At 42.5% G+C, this 16,728-nt stretch overlaps 2 protein-coding genes across 3 annotated transcripts in view; both read left to right on the top strand.

The window, feature by feature from the left end:
* Positions 1–5,711: 5,711 nt before the first annotated feature.
* On the top strand, positions 5,712–8,953 carry GJE1 (gap junction protein epsilon 1). The gene is made up of 3 exons (XM_063331050.1): positions 5,712–5,897; positions 6,528–6,710; positions 7,110–8,953. The coding sequence occupies exons 1-3, from the start codon at positions 5,859–5,861 to the stop codon at positions 7,503–7,505; spliced, it is 618 nt and encodes a 205-aa protein (XP_063187120.1). The 5' UTR covers positions 5,712–5,858; the 3' UTR covers positions 7,506–8,953.
* Positions 8,954–12,078: 3,125 nt separating this feature from the next.
* Positions 12,079–16,728, top strand: part of VTA1 (vesicle trafficking 1) — a 41,168-nt gene continuing 36,518 nt past the window's right edge. For both annotated transcript variants that reach the window (XM_063329457.1, XM_063329456.1), the window contains exon 1: positions 12,079–12,270. In XM_063329457.1, coding sequence (XP_063185527.1) covers positions 12,162–12,270 — 109 coding nt within the window. In that variant the 5' untranslated portion in view covers positions 12,079–12,161. The remainder of the gene's footprint in view (positions 12,271–16,728) is intronic.

Below are 16,728 nucleotides of genomic sequence, written 5' to 3'. Positions count from 1 at the left end.
TTCAATATGTGTCTTTAACACTGATCTCAGAGTATAGCTCTTTCACTAATTTATTTGAAAATGGGTTTATATGTGAACAATCAATATGATTCCCATTGGGAGAATAGTTTAAAGTCAGCATGTCTTTAATATTCATTTACCTGAGACATCAAGAAGATGAGTCTTTTTGTTCGGAAGAGAACACTTCAAAAGCTTCTATTGGCATAAACTCCTTGCAGTTTGCGTGGAGGAAGGTGAGACCACTTGCTTTCTGTTTCATACCACACCACCACTGCTTTCTGTTACACAACACACATAAGAATTTCTTCTATCCTAATAATTTTTACCTGCCCTTTAGTCCAAAGGATGGAATTCCTAAGGTTGAGGAATTAGGAACATATTAAGTGGGAATTTATGTTCCTGGTTTTTTGTCATTACTTGATTTTATCTACTTTATATTTTCATAACTCTGAACAATGAGGAAATAAGCTTTGGAGACTATGAGTGTCTCCATCTCAAAGGAAATAGAAAGTTACATTACGCTCCTAATGTCATTCAACAGATGTCTGTGTAAAGACAAGGGAATATACTCAAACTGCATCAATACAATTTCCTGCAGAGGCAAAAAGGAGAGGGAAAAGATCCACAGACCCTGACATAAACCAGACGGAATTCCGATTCTCACATACAAACTGTTCGTCATTCTCTTTTCAAACATTCTCTTTTCCAAAAGAATCCATCCAACTCTTTGGATGTTATTTCAGAGTATAGTCTAGAGACGTGACACAGTACTTAGCACAAGAGCAAAGGAGCGCGAGCGCCACAGGTAAGTCTCCTTGATGGGAAAGAAAACGTGCATAGGCTGAAATCAGCCAGCGCAGACGGAGCGCGTCTGGGAGTGTAGCGCCACAGGGCAGGGACTGCAACAACTTGGAAAGGTGGGAGGCAAATCTGCCTCATCGGTAATTCCCAAATGTAGGAAGGAAATACCAGTCTGTGTAGGAATGAGGAATTCCACTCATCTCACAAACGCCCTCTACCGAGAACTGCTTCTAAGAGGGGAAAAGGCTCCTTTCACGTGTTTGTGCAGCTCAAGGCACTTGATAATTCCAGGGCTAATTCCAGATTTGCACATCACGACAAACTTTGTGTAGTCCCATGAAGAGCCAAGCATATCTGCCACAAAAATTACCTGCAGTAAGTAGCCTTTAATTAAGTATGCGTGCTTGCAAACTAAAGGAGAACTGTGTTCAAATGCAACCCTGAAAGTAATCATGTTTGAAGGCCTGATATCAGTCATGCATTAAAAAGAAACAAGGCAACAAAAAAGGAACAAATACTATTTGATTTTAAAAACTGAGCATTAGGAAACAAACCTGAGAGAAATTCTTGTAGTATCACACATTAGACCAGCAGATACAGTTGGAAAAAGTGAAGATGCATTGTACGAGAGAGTGACTTCCCCCAGACAGTTAGATGTACAATAATCTTAAGTAAGTCGTGTCTTCTTTGTTGTTACTTGAATACAGGCTTTCTTAATTTGGTGGAGGGGGTTTTAGGCAGAGACCTCCATTCCTTTCAGCTTCTTGAGTCAGGCGCTCTATTTAAAGGACAAGAGAATACAGAAACAGATCATTTCCCCTATCCCCTCATTTCAGAATACATAATAGGATTTGCTGTTGCTACTATGTGGGTAGCTGGAAGTGGACTCAAGAAGCAGCTGGGAACAGCAGGCAGAGTTGGAGAAAGGAGGGTTGTCTACCTGGGTATGAAACACTCCATGTCGTGGAGCCTCCAAGGAGGACAAATGTTCAGCTGCTAAGACCACATCTCTTAGGCCAGACCTCAGACTCTAAGGTTAGACATCTTGACATCAAACCTCTATGACTCTTACTAGTAAAATAGCACTGAAAGTTAATCAGCTCATAGGCACTGCTAATGCATTCCCTAGGAGAAATTGATATGAGCAGAATTAATCTAAAAAGAAGAACTGTTGTGGATTTGTGTAGAGAATGTCACAAATGACATAAGATAGCAAACTAGATATCTTAAAAAATGAAATGCTGAGTTCAACCACAGCTGCTCAGGGATTACTTCTAAGCAGCAGCCAACCAATAGAAAAGACATCATGCAGCCCTTTCCCCTTCTAGACTCCAGATAACAGAAGAAGTAGCTTCATTCTGTGGTCAGAGCTGAGCTGTGTCCACCAGCAGTACAATGTCCTTGGAGCAGTGGCTGCAAGCAGGAGTTTGTGGCCTCCCAGGCCTGGTAAAGCTGCCATGAACACCAATATGGAAATTCCTCTTCATTAAGTCTGCATGACTGGACAGCGTGACTCTAGAAAAGAAAGCTAAAGTGATTCATCATGCCTATTTCTTAATTTTTCAAAATATGCTTTTTACATTGAACAGACTTTGCAGTAATTAAAAAAAAAATCAAACCCAAACAAGCAAAACAAAAACAAAACCAAAACCAAGACCAAAACAACAAAAAAAACCACAAAGAAGTGGTGAAGAAGCTTTATGTGTGACACTCATCTCCCCACACTGAGCACCATGACTGAGCCCATACCCCTGTGCCATAAACCCAGACTTTCTTTAGTCCATCCTTCTCAACTCCCAGATTTTGCATCCCGCCCGCCACTCTTTGTGCTAAACATAAACAAACCATCAGGCAGCCAGGAGGATCTGTGGAAGGCACTTGCCTCCCACGCCACCTGCCCTAGCTGAAGGTGAGGCAACCTCCATCTCAGGTGCAAATTGCAGTGGAGGCACCAGTCTGCAGCTATTAGAGGCCTTTACTGGGCCTAAGCTTCGACGTGGGGAACTCTGCAAACCAAAAGGGAAATTCAGGTGCTTCCTGAAAAGCTGGCAGAAGAGGTTGTTCTCCAAGATTTAGGCATGCAAGCTGTCTTTTGGCAGACAAAAACTTACCGTATTGACAGCAGTTCGTTTTTTGTGCCATTTCATTTTGTGCCATTTTCATGACCCAAGTATAATAGGTGCCACTACATTTAACCACACTAGTTAAGCAATGATCAGGGTGCTTACTGTTAAACACGCCGCTCATCCCACTAAGCACAAGTGCATCTTCATGCATGTATTTATTTTCCATTTGTTTAACTGTGATTACTTAGTAGAACTTCAACTCATTAAAAGGTTAAAGAGCGCACTGCTCAGTTGCAACCTTGAGCTGAAAGCCAGGCTTAGGACTCACTTAGAAGCAAGTGTGATATCAACATCTTCCATTGCATTTGCGCATGAGAGGAAACCAACAGACAGCCACTCCTGCAGACTCAAAACAAATAATGATTTTCTGTCAAGAAAGTCCCAAGGAACAGCTTGAGTTGCCTTAGCAGACTGCATTCAAAAGGAATGCACAATGCCAGCTTACTCTACTCAAGTCATCCTCTTAATGTGGTGTTACGAAGCACACTATTGAACACACATGACAAAAGAAAAACATTGCTATTAGTTCCTCCTCATGCAAAGATAATGGCCTTCCTGTGCTTCAGCTCACAGGACAGGTACTGAGCCACTTCAAAGAAACCAACACTTTTATTGTGGGGCCATTCATCACACTCAGTGGGGTTTGGGTGCAGACACCCATGGGGTTTGTATTGGGTTTATTTGACAACCTCTCCAGAATTCGGTTTTTATTTCAGTGCAGTTGTATCCCTTATGTGTTCCCAGAACTAAAGCAGAGCATTGACAGCTAACTCTTATTTTAGCATTTTTATCACAGGACAGGAATTCAAGTATCCATAATGTTACCGAGGTCATACAGAGATTGTGTTAGATTAGACGATCTGGTCAGGTAAGTAATTATGTTATCCTCACTTAACAATAAGAAGATACAAAGTAGCATTTGTATAGTGAAGCTTTTTACCTAAAATGTGTTCTTAAATATTTTTTCTACCTATAGCAAAATCAAATGCTTTCTGACCAAACTTAATGATTATTGTGGGTTCATGTTGATCAGTTAACGTAAAAATAATTGCTATGATACTAAGCATAATGAAAAGTATTGAAAGATTTATCTCAGGTTAGAAACCAGGAGCTTTTCAGTTTTCCCATTATTGCCTTTTAAACATTTCTGTTTAAAGAGATCATAAAAAATGCCAATACAAGTGTTCTTGAAGTACCTTCAACAGTAGGTTTTCAACAGCAATTCACATTTTAAAAGAATTAAATGATTAAAATATTACTGATATTAAACATCTGTCCAGCATGCTGAGGTAATTTAGTAATTTTATAGTATTGTGGGAACATTAAAAATTGGGTTTGGATGATAATTAAGCTCCATATGTATTACAAGCAGAAGAAAAACAACTCACTGTAACCACAATTATTGCTTTTTTGTGAAGGTTAGTCACACATCCTGAGAACCCCAGTATTTTATTGCAGATTACATACCACCATGAGACATTATTGCTTTCAGTTCATTCAATACATACAAAGCTCAGCATTCTCTCCATGCAGTGGAGTGGCAGTTTGCATTAAAAAATGCTTAGAAACCCAGTCTCCGTGCTACTAATACAGCACCTTTTACAGGCCTCCAGGAGATAAATAGACATTTAATTAACTGCCTGAAAAAGGAGCTGTAGTAAATAAGACACACTTACTGAAGGGCATTTCACCTTTGTACTCGAGCTACTTCAGCAGATGCAGGGCAGGTTCCCCTTACAAAGGGTATTCTGATGTCTTGCAACAGTTACTCTAATCATGGCATTAATACAGTCATTGTGGTACCTTTTACTGCCACAGCAGCTAAAGCCACACATAAAATGAGCCCTGATTCCCATCTCTTCCCTCCTCCTGCCTATGTTTCCATGCCTATGAGCATACATCACAGCAGGGGCAATACTTCTTGTTACATCAGCTTGAAGTCATGCTGCAACCAATTCCAAGGGAGGATCTCTCCTGAGTTTGGAGGCAAAAGACTAAATGTCCCTCTTAGATTTGGTGGATTTCACTTTCCTGTGCATCCTCTTCAGAACACTGAATAAGCTACCGCGCAGCAGTGCCTGAATGATGAGCTGCCTCTTCCCCTCCTCTGGTTTCCCATCCCCATCCTTTCTCTCTCCACCTTCTCCGAAAACTCCCACTAGGTTCAAACCCAATGTAGGTCCCTGCAGCTGTTTCCCAGCAGGAGTCCCTGGCGCATGCATGAGGTCTCACGCACAGGTCTTCTGGATTCCTTTCAACTGCGCATATGTTGTAGGCTGGCAAATTATTAATAGCAATTATTGCCATTAAGTTATTTGTACCTGTATTGGAGTGGTTAGCATTATTCGTTTTAATTGAATTGCTGTTACTTCTTTGAATTCAGAATTTTGTTCCTGCAGCTTCCAAGTTTGGCTGCATCTTTACTTTTTATTGGACTCAGCTAAAAATAAGTTATTAAGCTCTAGATGGTGCAAATTGAACCTGTCAGCAGCCCAGGAGGCTGCCGCTGTGCCCCGGCTGGCGGGGACCCGGCTTCTTCCGCCGGCAGCAGCCCCGAGAGCTCCGTGGCGGGTGTGCGGATGCCGGTTACCCCCGCCCGGGGCCGGGACAGGGACCGGGGCGGGAGAGAGGCAACGCGGGGGGCGGCCCTGCTGCCGGGGCCGGGCCGGTGGGTACAGCGTGCTCCCCGAGGGGGGGGTGAAGGCGGCGGGGCAGGGGCAGGGGAGCACCCGGCGGCGGCGCGGCGGAGGCGGCGGCCGCCGCTGCTGACGGTGCTGGCCGGGGATTACCGCCCGGCGCCGGCGGCCCCGCTGTCGCCGAGCCCGCTCCCTGCCCGAGAGCCGGGGACCGCCCGGCGGCAAAGGGCGGAGCGATCCGGGGCCGGGGGCTGGGTCCGGCCGCCGCCGCCGGCTCAGGGCGCCTTCCCCGGACATGTCCCCCAACTATATGCGGAGCTTCTCGGAGGGATGTGTGAGTACGCCGGGGCGGCCCCGGGGCCGGAGCCGGGAGCGAGGGGTCCGGCCTCAAAGCGGCAGGGAGCGGCTCCGCGTCCCCCATCCCCGAGCGGCGGTGCGGGATGTCTTCCGCCCGTCACGGCCCGCTCGGCCGCTGGGGCTCCCCGGGAGGGACTCGACGGCCACCGAAAGAGGCCTGCCTGGGCGCCAGCAATGCCCCTTTGGGGAAGCTGAAATTTAATTTGCAAGCCTAATTAGCGTTAACGACGGTTAACGACATGGTGGTCCTTATGTTGCCGTCATCTGACATCACGCAAATCGATACAACAGCAAAATGAACGGACTTTCCGTCCAAGCGATGAGCTCCATTGGGTGCATTCTGCCACAGCAGAACACAGATAAAGGCAGCGAAAGAAATTAACTGCTAAGTGCTAGACAGATGAATGTTTTTTATAAAATTAGTAGCAACAATAAAGTGCTCTAAGCCATTATTATTTTAGAAAGCTACTGCAGCCTTCATAGGCAAACTGCTTTTCAAACAAAGAGAATGAAATAAATATTTTGGATAATGAAAAAGAGCAAGTAGGCCTCCAACAGTAATGCTGTTCATTTTTGTTTTCATGTTGAATAACCCTGTGATTTGCAGCTCAGGCCACCAACGGTAATTGGCCAATTCCATACTCTTTTCTTTGGCTCAGTCCGCATGTTTTTCCTTGGCGTTTTGGGCTTTGCTGTTTATGGAAATGAGGCCTTGCATTTCAGCTGTGACCCAGACAAGAGAGAGGTTAATCTTTTCTGTTACAACCAGTTCAGGCCTATAACTCCTCAGGTAATTCTCTTTTTTTTTTTTTTTATTGTAGAAATCCAATGTTAAGAAAACGAACCGAAAAAATTAAACATAATTGTTCCATATAAGAAGTAGCAACTGATTGGGCTAATTATCACTTAGCTTTTTCATTAATATTTTCTTTTTAATAACCTTTCATCTGTGACTAAATAAGGAGTTGTGCTTTCTATCCATCATACCAACAACCCTCACTTTTCAGAAACCAACTGAACTTTTCCAATTAAAACATAACAGTGATTTTTACCTTTATTGTCGTCTAAGTGTCTATACATTTGATACACATATAAAAACAGACTTGCAAAATGTTCCAATATGTGCATGTTTTAGCTGTCCTGATGCAGTTGTAAATGACCTGACAGCTACGTTTCTGCTACATTTTAGGTATTCTGGGCGTTACAGCTGGTGATTGTGCTGGTACCCGGAGCCTTTTTTCACCTTTATGCTGCGTGTAAGAGCATCAAACAAGAAGATATCCTCCAAAAGTCATTCTACAGCAGTTTTTATGTCTTCTCTGTTTTCTTAAGGGTTATCCTTGAAGCTGTGGCTTTTTGGCTTCAGATTCAGCTCTTTGGTTTCAAAGTGAATGCAATCTACATGTGTGATATGGGAGCATTTGAAAAAAAGTTTAACATTACCCGGTGCATGGTGCCAGAGCACTTCGAAAAGACAATTTTTCTTATTGCGATGTACACATTTACTGTGATTACAGTGGTCTTGTGTGTTGCCGAAATTTTTGAGATCTCATGTAGAAGGCTAGGTTTCTTAAAAACTCAATGATGTCAATCACTCCTAGTAATTTACCACCCTGCCCACCTGCAGTTTTATAACAATGATTGCAGAAGAGAACTGCACTCATGATTACCGCTGCAGGGTAGTATCAAAAGAAAATCTTGAAGAAAAGCCTTTTCTGGGTCCAGTCATGCCTTGATTTCAGTGAGAGTTTTGCTTGTGTGTGACTGCGGAATTGGGCCCACAGAATTTTTTGCTGTGTGTGTCACATCTAACTTCTGATTGCTCTGACTAAAGTTGCTAGAATAACAGTTAAAAAGATGTCTGCATACTAAAATTATTCCATGCAATAAGTGTATTTGTATAGGTTAGGTCTTGAACTTTATATAGATATCAGATGTTTTTCTGTGCGACGGTTTCTTCTTAAGGACTAGCAGACATCTTAAACTTAGAAATTATTTAATTCTTTGTGCTGAAGTGAGGTAATGGCAAAAAAAAAGATTTCAGAACTGGAAAGAAAGGAGGAGGTAGTTTACTGTATAAAATATGTACAAATAGCAATCATAACAATTAGCTTTTTTCCATTTGTTTTTCAATTCTCATAAATTTCTAGGAAAAAAAAAAAAAGGTGTCTTCCTCTTTCAGCATTTTCTACAGCTACTAAATTGAACAACTTCTGTTCCGAATCTCAGTGAAATGAGAGACTCAGACTCATCACTCCTCTAACAGTGATCCAGGAATCAGCAAAGTCAAGAGGAATCCATCAGCATCTTTGGACACAGTTTGAGGCCTCTAACACTAAAGGGAAGAACATCTTTGCTTCTTGAATTAAGTTTGGGTCCTTCCAGGAATACTTGGAAAATTCTAGAAAAATTACTACAAAATCTTTTAGCACCAACCACTAGTTAAGCCATCCCAAACAAGGCTGAGTTATAGGAACTTTGTAATCCTTACCCAAAAAAGCAGTCCTCATGACATAAATGGAGCTGCATGACTTAGGTGTCTTGGATTTGATTGATTCTGGGCCATTTAAATCAAAGTGGGTCATAACTAGATGTGTGATTTTTTTAATATGCCAATCAAGAAGAAAATTATAAATTTCAATACATTCACTGTATTAAAGCATTAATGTTGTGTTATTTTTTCCCTGCAGAATATGTTATGTTGTCTTAAACCTATGTCCAGTCAATACTATCAGATTTGTGCAATATTAAACTAGTTATTTGGTATTTGCAAGCATTACAAATGGAATAAGAATCACTGTGCTAACTTCTTGGTTGCATAACATGCCATGTACTTTGCCTAATAAATGCTTAATTTTCTGTTGTATACATCAGTATGTAGATGTAGTGTTGAGGGACATGGTCCAGTGGTAACTTGGCAGTGTTAATTGGACTTGATGATCTTAAAGGTCTCTTCCAACCAAAACAATTCTAGAATTCTATGCTCTATCTGGAATTATTCTTTGCAATTTAAACTTCTAAATCTCAGGTAAAAAAACCCCATCTTTTTATTTATACATAACATACAATATATATATTACTACTAAAAAGAATTTACTTCCATGTGCTAGGTATAGTCATGACCAACTGTACTCAAATCACACTTAATCAGATGTTTGTATAATAATAAAATAACTTCACCACAACCTTGTCAGTATTTTCCCTGGTGCTTAATATTTGCATCGCTTGTTGTTCTGCAGATTTCAAAACACTTCAGCAAGGTCAGAGGAGTGCCAAAACCCCCAGCCCCTCAGGGGACTTCCCTATTGCCATCAAGAGCCTTGCAGAGCCAGGACTGGCATGGGACTGTCTGAGGATCCCTGGGAGGGGGTGCTCTAGGGGCTGGATTACCCACCACCATGCCCTTTCCCTTGGCAGTCAAAACCTGGACCAATCAAAATGTGTTCTTCTTCCTAATCAGATACAATGCAGATTTTTTCTGCAATTTCTATGAAATTAAAATTGTCAAATTCCTCAGTTTCAGTTTTTCATTTAAAAAAAAAATGCGTATTATTGCCTTTTAGTGCAAATGTTTTTCTGTGACTGATTCCGTCATTGGTTTCTGGAACACGTTGATGGAGATATTATGTCCATGTAAAGAAACCATTTCCCCATGGTTGTCAACACTTCTCTTTCCTAGATTTGCCATTTTTTTTCCTGGCACTCATTGTATTCTCAAGTGTCTGTAAATTTTTCTTTCTCTTAGTCTTCCAAACTCCCACCACTATTGTCCTCATTTACATTACTTTCTATCAGCTTCCTTCCACCCTTACTCCCTCTGAGATTTATAACATGCCTGCGTGCATTTCTCAGTGTTGCACTGATTTTAGCTCAAATGCTGAGCAAATATTTGAGATGATCCTGAAGGCTTTTTTTGCCATTGTGAAAGGAATTATGTAACACACTTGGGGATTCTTTGATTCAATTCTATTTCTTTACACAGCGAACGCGAAGTCCTGTCTCCCTGAACACAGTAGGAAGTATTTTTGTTGCTTACATCAGGGTCACGTTATAAGTGCTTCTTTGACTTTGTCATTGTTTTCCACCATACTCTAGCTGCCTCATTTTGCACTCAAAGCAATCCCCAGCTCATGCATTTACAGTCAGTTTTGTCTCTAGCCAGTCATCATGCCCATTTAAGTTCTCACTTAACAAAGAGCCGTTAATTGTTCCCTCCATCATCTTCAATGAAACAGGCTAAATACACCCAGTAAGTGATGAGATTGCCTTTACATCAAAGGTATAGCTGCTCTGGGCCAGCCAACTTCTAGTACACCACCACAACATCCCAGTCCTATAACCACTCCTTGTTCTGTTCCTTTCTTGTATTCCTTTCTTCTGTTCAGCCATCATTTCCCTCCTGTTCTCTTTTCAGCACTCTCCCATGATAGCAATGAGACAACGCAACCACCTGTCCTACCCCGTGCCTCCCTCCAACACGCATCTTTCTTTATGCCTTGGAGCATTGACATTCTCCTGTCTTGTAGACAGCCATTTTGAGATGAGGCGGAGGTTTGGCAACAGGGCCATTTAAAAGAAATTAAAAAATCATTTAACTATGCTGTCAGAATGAGAAGATGACAGACACTTGTCCTGGTTTGAGGTAAAACAGAACCAATTTTCTTTTCAGTAATTCTACTTTTCAGTTAAGTCTCTTCTAACTAACTAACTCCCTAAAATTAACAGTGTATTTTTCAGACAGTGTCTGCTTCTAGCAGATAACCTCAGATGTTTATAGTTAATACCAAGGAATGGTATGAAGAGGCTCCTGCTTACACTTATTGCTCTAACAACCAAGGTCAGCTGACTTTGTGAGGTATCAAGTTGGAGTGGTGGAAGCAGAAAAGCGTAGAGGGGTTGCACCTGTGGGGAGGAGAGGACAAGACAAGTGACCAAAAACTGACCAACAGGGTATTCCATCCCAACTGCCTCATGCTTGGTATAAAGCTGAGGGATCAAAGGGGTCAGCCTCATTCTTCAATGGCCAGTGTCTGAGGAGGACTCTGTTCATCTGTCTTTGATCCTAATCCGTGCATTCCTGAATCCAGATCCCCTCTATCACTGAGTCCAGCCTGAAACTTTCCCAGTGCCTGCTGGTGATGTGATCGTCAACCTGGGAGCTTGATACTGGTTTTGTATATATCATACGTATTTCATTATTTTAATATTTTTTTTATTATTAATATTTCATTAAAGTTGTTTAGTTTCTTTTTCAATCCGTAAATCTGTCTTACTCTCTCTCCCTTCTCTTCTGGGAAGGGAGAGGTTAACGAGAGCACCTGTTGTTCATTTAGTGGCCAAACCAGCCTAAACCATGACAACACTGCAATAATAATAGTAATTTTGCAAATTTTGAGATCCATTTGAAACCATTTTGCTTCAGCTGCTCCCATTTCTTTTGCTGTTCCTATCCCCTCCCAGCACAAAGAGAAATCCTTGGGAGGTTCCTCTGAGAAAGTTTTGTGGGAAGCGGTGATCCTGCAAGATGTGCTTTCCCAGGTTAGGGGACTCGCTGCCGGGAAGCGGCGCAGCCCGGTGAACACGCTATTAGCCAGGCCACGGGGGGACAAGGCTTCTCCAGCGAGTGGCAGCGGGAGGAAGGGCTGAGGCCCAGGAGCAGAGGTGGGCTTCGGCGCTTCGGGCCCTCCCGTACCTCTGGCGAGCCTCGGGGCAGCTCAAGGGGAAGGTTTTTCAACCTGAAAAAGGGATTTTTCTTGCAGCTCCACCTCCAAGGGCAAGGTCCCCACGGCTCTTTGGGCTGACGTGCCAAAGGAATGGGCAGAGGAGGGCTGGGGCGGCCACAGAAGCGGGGCCAGGCCGCCATTCCGCCGGCAGGGCCCGGGGAAGCCCGGGCCGCCTCCGGGGTCTGCAGTCCCCTCCGCGCGGCGGCTGTGGGACACGCTTCCAACACTGACGAGCCACGCAGGAGACGCGTGAGGCTGTACGGCCCCAGAGACGGGGAGGCTGTCGCGGCGACGGGCCAACCTGCCCGGCGAAGCCGCCCGGACCCCGGCTCCGTCCCCCACCCCTCCCGCTCAGCAGGGGGCGCTCTTCCCAGAGCGCCCCGCCACAGGCGGCCGCCCGCCCACCGCGCAGGCGCCCTGGCGTCCCCTGCCGGAAGCGGAAGCGGCCGGCGCCAGGCTCGGGAGCCGGAGTCGCTGTCGGCCGCCTGTTGTTGCCGTTGCGTGTTGTCGCCCCCGTGATGGCGGCCACGGCGCTTCCCCCGCTGCCGCCGCAGTTCAAGAGCATCCAGCACCATCTGCGAACCGCGCAGGAGCTGGACAAGCGAGAGCCGGTGGTGGCGTATTACTGTGAGTGAGGCGGCCGCAGCGCTGCCCCGCCCCGCTGGACCCCGAGCCCGGCCCGTCGCGGCCCGGCCCGTCCTGCCCTGCCCTGCCCTGCCCTGCTACTTGCCCCCCCGGCCAGCAGTCGCCGCGCGCCCCTCCCGCCGTCCGGCTGGGTTGTTGGGTTGCGCCGAGCGCCCGTCGGCTGTACTGAGAAGTGGGAGCGGGGGGAGGTAGGGGGGAAGCCCCACCTCTTGGGGCGGTACGGGGTGTTCACGGTCTTCCCTGTGGGCTGCTTCAGCTGCGAGCCCCAGCCCGTCTCTCGTGGGCTCTATTTTTGCAGAGTTAAGCCTCTTTGCAGTCGTGGTGGATATGCCAGCAGCCTAAAAACGTGATTGTACGCGCGTGTGTAAAGTCAGGGCTTCTGCGTTGGGATAGTCCTAATAAGCGTCACAAAAGGCTAACATTGGAGAGTCTTTTCAGAGTTTTTCTCCTGCTGAAAAGACCTTCTTTCTGTCCTGTACCCGAGTAAGCAATTTGGGTTTGAGAGTTTTTAATTCTTTTAATAGCGTTGATTTTATTTTTTTGTGAAGCGCTGTCACTTCTTAGGGTTCTCTTAAGGAGCAGAGCGGGTGGCTCGTTTTTTGTTTGTTTCATTGAAATGAACACAGCTAAATCTTACTGTAAATCTTTCAAATTAATATGTAAATTTTTCAAGCTAACTTATGGGGTTAGGATGGTCTATGAGCCTTTCTAAAAGATTTTTCCATGGTTAATTAAGAAATGCAAGCCTGTTAGTAGTCTTAAATTCCTGTCACAGTTAATCGCCACACTCGGAAAACTTCTAAGACTTCTAAGCAGATCAGCAGGAATGTGTGTTTATTTTTATTTTTTTGTTTGTATTGATATATGAGGACGTTGTTTGGGGAGTTCACTTGGCAATAGTTTGTCTTCAAAAATAGGTAAAAAAATAGAGGTAGAACTGGTAGTTTAATTTGTAAGGGAATCTTAAGTTTAGAAGGATGAACTCATGAAATTCAGACTTCAGAAAGCTCTGAAAAAACTGTCAGCTCAGTGTCACAAGAATAATTTTAATTTTTAGGTGTTATGCAGGAATACCGTGCTAATGTGGAAAAGTGACACCAGAGAAGTAGGATAGCCACATATTAGAACACTGGATGTTCTCAGTCATACTTGCTTTTTTTTACTGGAAAATCACAGGACTTTTTGTGGCAGGAAGCACCAGCTAGGTCAAATTGCACTGTTTTCTTATTTTTCTTTATTTCTGTGGGTTTTTTTTCTGGATGTGAAGCCCTGTCTGGCTGTACAATAAAAGCTAGCATTTAGTGTAGGTAACAAAATACAAGTCTATATTTTAAAACAGAAATGTTTTGGTGGCTGATCTCTATTTTTCTTAATGTCTTTTACATTCTGCAACTTAATGTAAGCCTTAGTGTACAGGAAAAAAATAACTGTGTTGAATAATTACCGTTTTCTGTAAAGTCCTTTTCATTCTCTGTCCTCATTAGCCTGAAAATTTGCATATCTTATTTTTTCATTTGAGTACTTCAGCACGTCCGATTCATTACTGAGTGTAGTGAAGACTGTTCTAGAGATACTTTTCTCATTAGATAAAGTAAAAAGCAGTGACACTTCTTTTACAAGACAGGTCTTGCTTGGATCCTTTGTTCTTTTAAATGCACAAAGGAGAAGAATTAATTTTCACCACTGTTCCTCTGATGACACTTACTTTCTCCCATGGTTGATGACTTTGTCTGGATTGACTAAAATGCGGAATTCCTGTTTCATAGGAATTTTTTTGTTAGTTTAATTCTGGCTTTAAAGCAAAAATAAGGTTTATGAACCATTAATTTTGAACATTGTGGGTTTGGAAAAATTGTGTGGAATCCTGAAGTATTAATATTGCTACTGTCAAAAAATATACTGTACATACTTCTTGCATGCTATCAATAATAAAAGCTTTCCTAAAAACGTAGGTTATTTAAAGTGTAAGTCTGAGTATACAAAAAATTTTCAGGATACTTTTCAGTATTTGAAAGCAATGTTTCTCATTAGGTGTGTCGATGGAAAAAACCTAAACATCTCTTTGTTGAGCCTTTGAAATGTGTTTGAGGAACTCTGTACATTTGCTATAATGTATTTTGTGGAAGGAATAGTGTGAGGAAAGCTTGGTGTGTGCCGGAACATGTTGTGTTCTCTGTGCCTGTGCTCCTCTGCCAGCCACGTCTGCAGGCCTGTGCCTGGCACTGCACATGTGATGGGACCAGGAGGGTGGCGTGGCACAGCAGCCCGCCAAGTGGACCCTGCAGTGAAAGGTGATCTGATGGGAGAGTGCTGCGTGTTTTGTCACAGGTCTGCTTGCACAGCCACTGCGTGAGGGGGAACATCTGAATTTTGGTCTTATGATGGATGTAACTACCAATTTGAAGAAAAGAGTAAAATGTTTATAACTTTGGAATGTTGCCAGAAGTGATTCATCACTAGAAAAAAAACTTTAGTCCTAATATTAATGTTTCCACTGCACGGTAGTTTTCAGCATGGATGTATGTTTGCTAGGTTTTGATTTATGTGCATTTTAGTTCAATTTCACTTGTATATTTCTGATAATAAGAGCTGCAACACAAACTAATTTGAATATCAGATGCAAGTGAACTCTGGTAAGGTGTGTTTGCAACCTAAAATATTACTTTCTATAGCTTAGCAATAAAATTGTTGGGAGGAACTACTTACTCCTCGCGTTAATATTTTTGTCTCTCATCAGCATCCACTGGTGCCAGAGGTATGCTCTCAGAGCTGGGAATTTGAATGACAGTTGCACATTGTATACACCATTTTAAAATTTTTTCTCATGTTTTTTGAGTGTAGTTGATATGAAGTGTTAAACTAGCATAAATCAGCACTGCCACCTAAAGAAGATACTGTAGTCCTTCTCTAGCCTCTCATTCCCAACCCTAATGTGCTTCAGAAGCAAACATTGATGTAATCGTATGATGAAAACCAACAATAAGCTATTTTTCAGCCAGGCCAATTCACTACCGCTTAAACAGCTGTGTTCCCATACAGACAAAGACAAGGAACAAGACGCAGTGGCTTGGGGTGAAGTCAGGACTCCTGCTTTTTTGGTATTGCTGGCATATGTTGATTTAAAGAATCTGTAATTTGATTAACATTAATCTCTGTTTTACATAATATGGATAGCTACAGCAGGGATGATTTGTGTTTTTCAACTGCCGTGTACCACTGAAGAGCAACGTTGATGCTCTCGTGTACCATAACACATCACAGATGCTTTTTGTTGTGGTACTTGCTAGAAACATTGCAAAAATTAAAAAATGGTTTTAGTTCTGGTAGTGCTGTGTATTCCTTACAAAGCCTTCAGGCTTAACTCCATTTTTAGGTATTCAAATTCAAAGCAGCCTATAATCAGTAGCTTTATATGTTGTTTGTAAACTGTTAATTTTTTTAGCCCTGGCCACTCTTAGTAGATGGACATAATTGGTTGAAGCAATTAAAATACATTTACTTCCTGACAGTATGTGCCGTAAGTTTACTTGGTTGTAAAATTTGTACAGTTTTGTTGGTAATGTGCCATAAGTTTACTTCGTTCTAAAATTCTCTACAGTCTAAGTAGACTGCAGAGAAATAAAGAAACCAAGTTGCTGGGGTTTTTTTTTTAAGTTGTACAGGACGTGATCTCACAAAATAATTCTCCTTTTAAAGGGATTAGACATTTTAATGTAATTGTTCAGCACTGCGGTAACCTACCACCTTCTTTTAAAATGCTTACCTCCCCATATGATACTTTTTCTCACATTTCATATTATTTTGTTAAATTGTCGTTAAGTATGTAGCTATTTTAGGTTCAGTAAAGGTTGTCCGATTCAATAGATAGAAGGGAATACCAGTAAAGGATGCTACATTGATTGCCTAGCAAAAGGAAAATAAGTGTTTGGTGATTCCTTATGTTAAAAACTTACATGAGTCTGCCTGTTTGACTACTTTGAGATGTTATTCTGCAAACACAAGGAGGCAGGCTTTGATAAAAAAAAAATCTGGCCTGTGTAATAACTAAAGAAATTGTATCTCTAACTGTGCCACAGGCAATTTGACTGAGAAGTTATTTTTTGAAAAATTGCAAGGTTTGAGAGGTAGTTTTGTCTTCTGAAAGCTTCTGGTTTAGTGTTTAAAGCAAGATTTTCCTTAATAGCTGTTGTTTCAGCCTTTCAGTAGTGGTGTTAAGCTCTTTTCAAAGATGATTGGTAGTTTATTTTATACTTATGTACCTACTGGCCGTTGATGTTCTAATTCGAAAGTATTGAGAGAATACCAGTGAGTTGCCAGAAAAGCATGTATGTTTCGTGATATATAACATCCTAACACCCACCAGTATTTGGATATCCAGTGAATGCAACATGAAAAATTATGGTTCTAGTAACTTTCGAAAAGCAAGGCTGTGATGGTTTT

The sequence above is a fragment of the Chroicocephalus ridibundus genome, chromosome 3, assembly GCF_963924245.1.
Source record: "Chroicocephalus ridibundus chromosome 3, bChrRid1.1, whole genome shotgun sequence".
NCBI classification, from domain to species: domain Eukaryota; kingdom Metazoa; phylum Chordata; class Aves; order Charadriiformes; family Laridae; genus Chroicocephalus; species Chroicocephalus ridibundus.
Note: the sequence above shows the minus strand (reverse complement) of the source record. Positions and strands in the feature narration are given on the sequence as shown.

Bases quoted from the DNA above. Each gene is read 5' to 3' on its own strand.
- GJE1 (XM_063331050.1), top strand. From the start codon at position 5,859: ATGTCCCCCAACTATATGCGGAGCTTCTCGGAGGGATGT. The intron at 5,898-6,527 runs GTGAGTACGCCG...TGTGATTTGCAG, and splicing joins GGAGCTTCTCGGAGGGATGT to CTCAGGCCACCAACGGTAAT. The intron at 6,711-7,109 runs GTAATTCTCTTT...GCTACATTTTAG, and splicing joins TCAGGCCTATAACTCCTCAG to GTATTCTGGGCGTTACAGCT.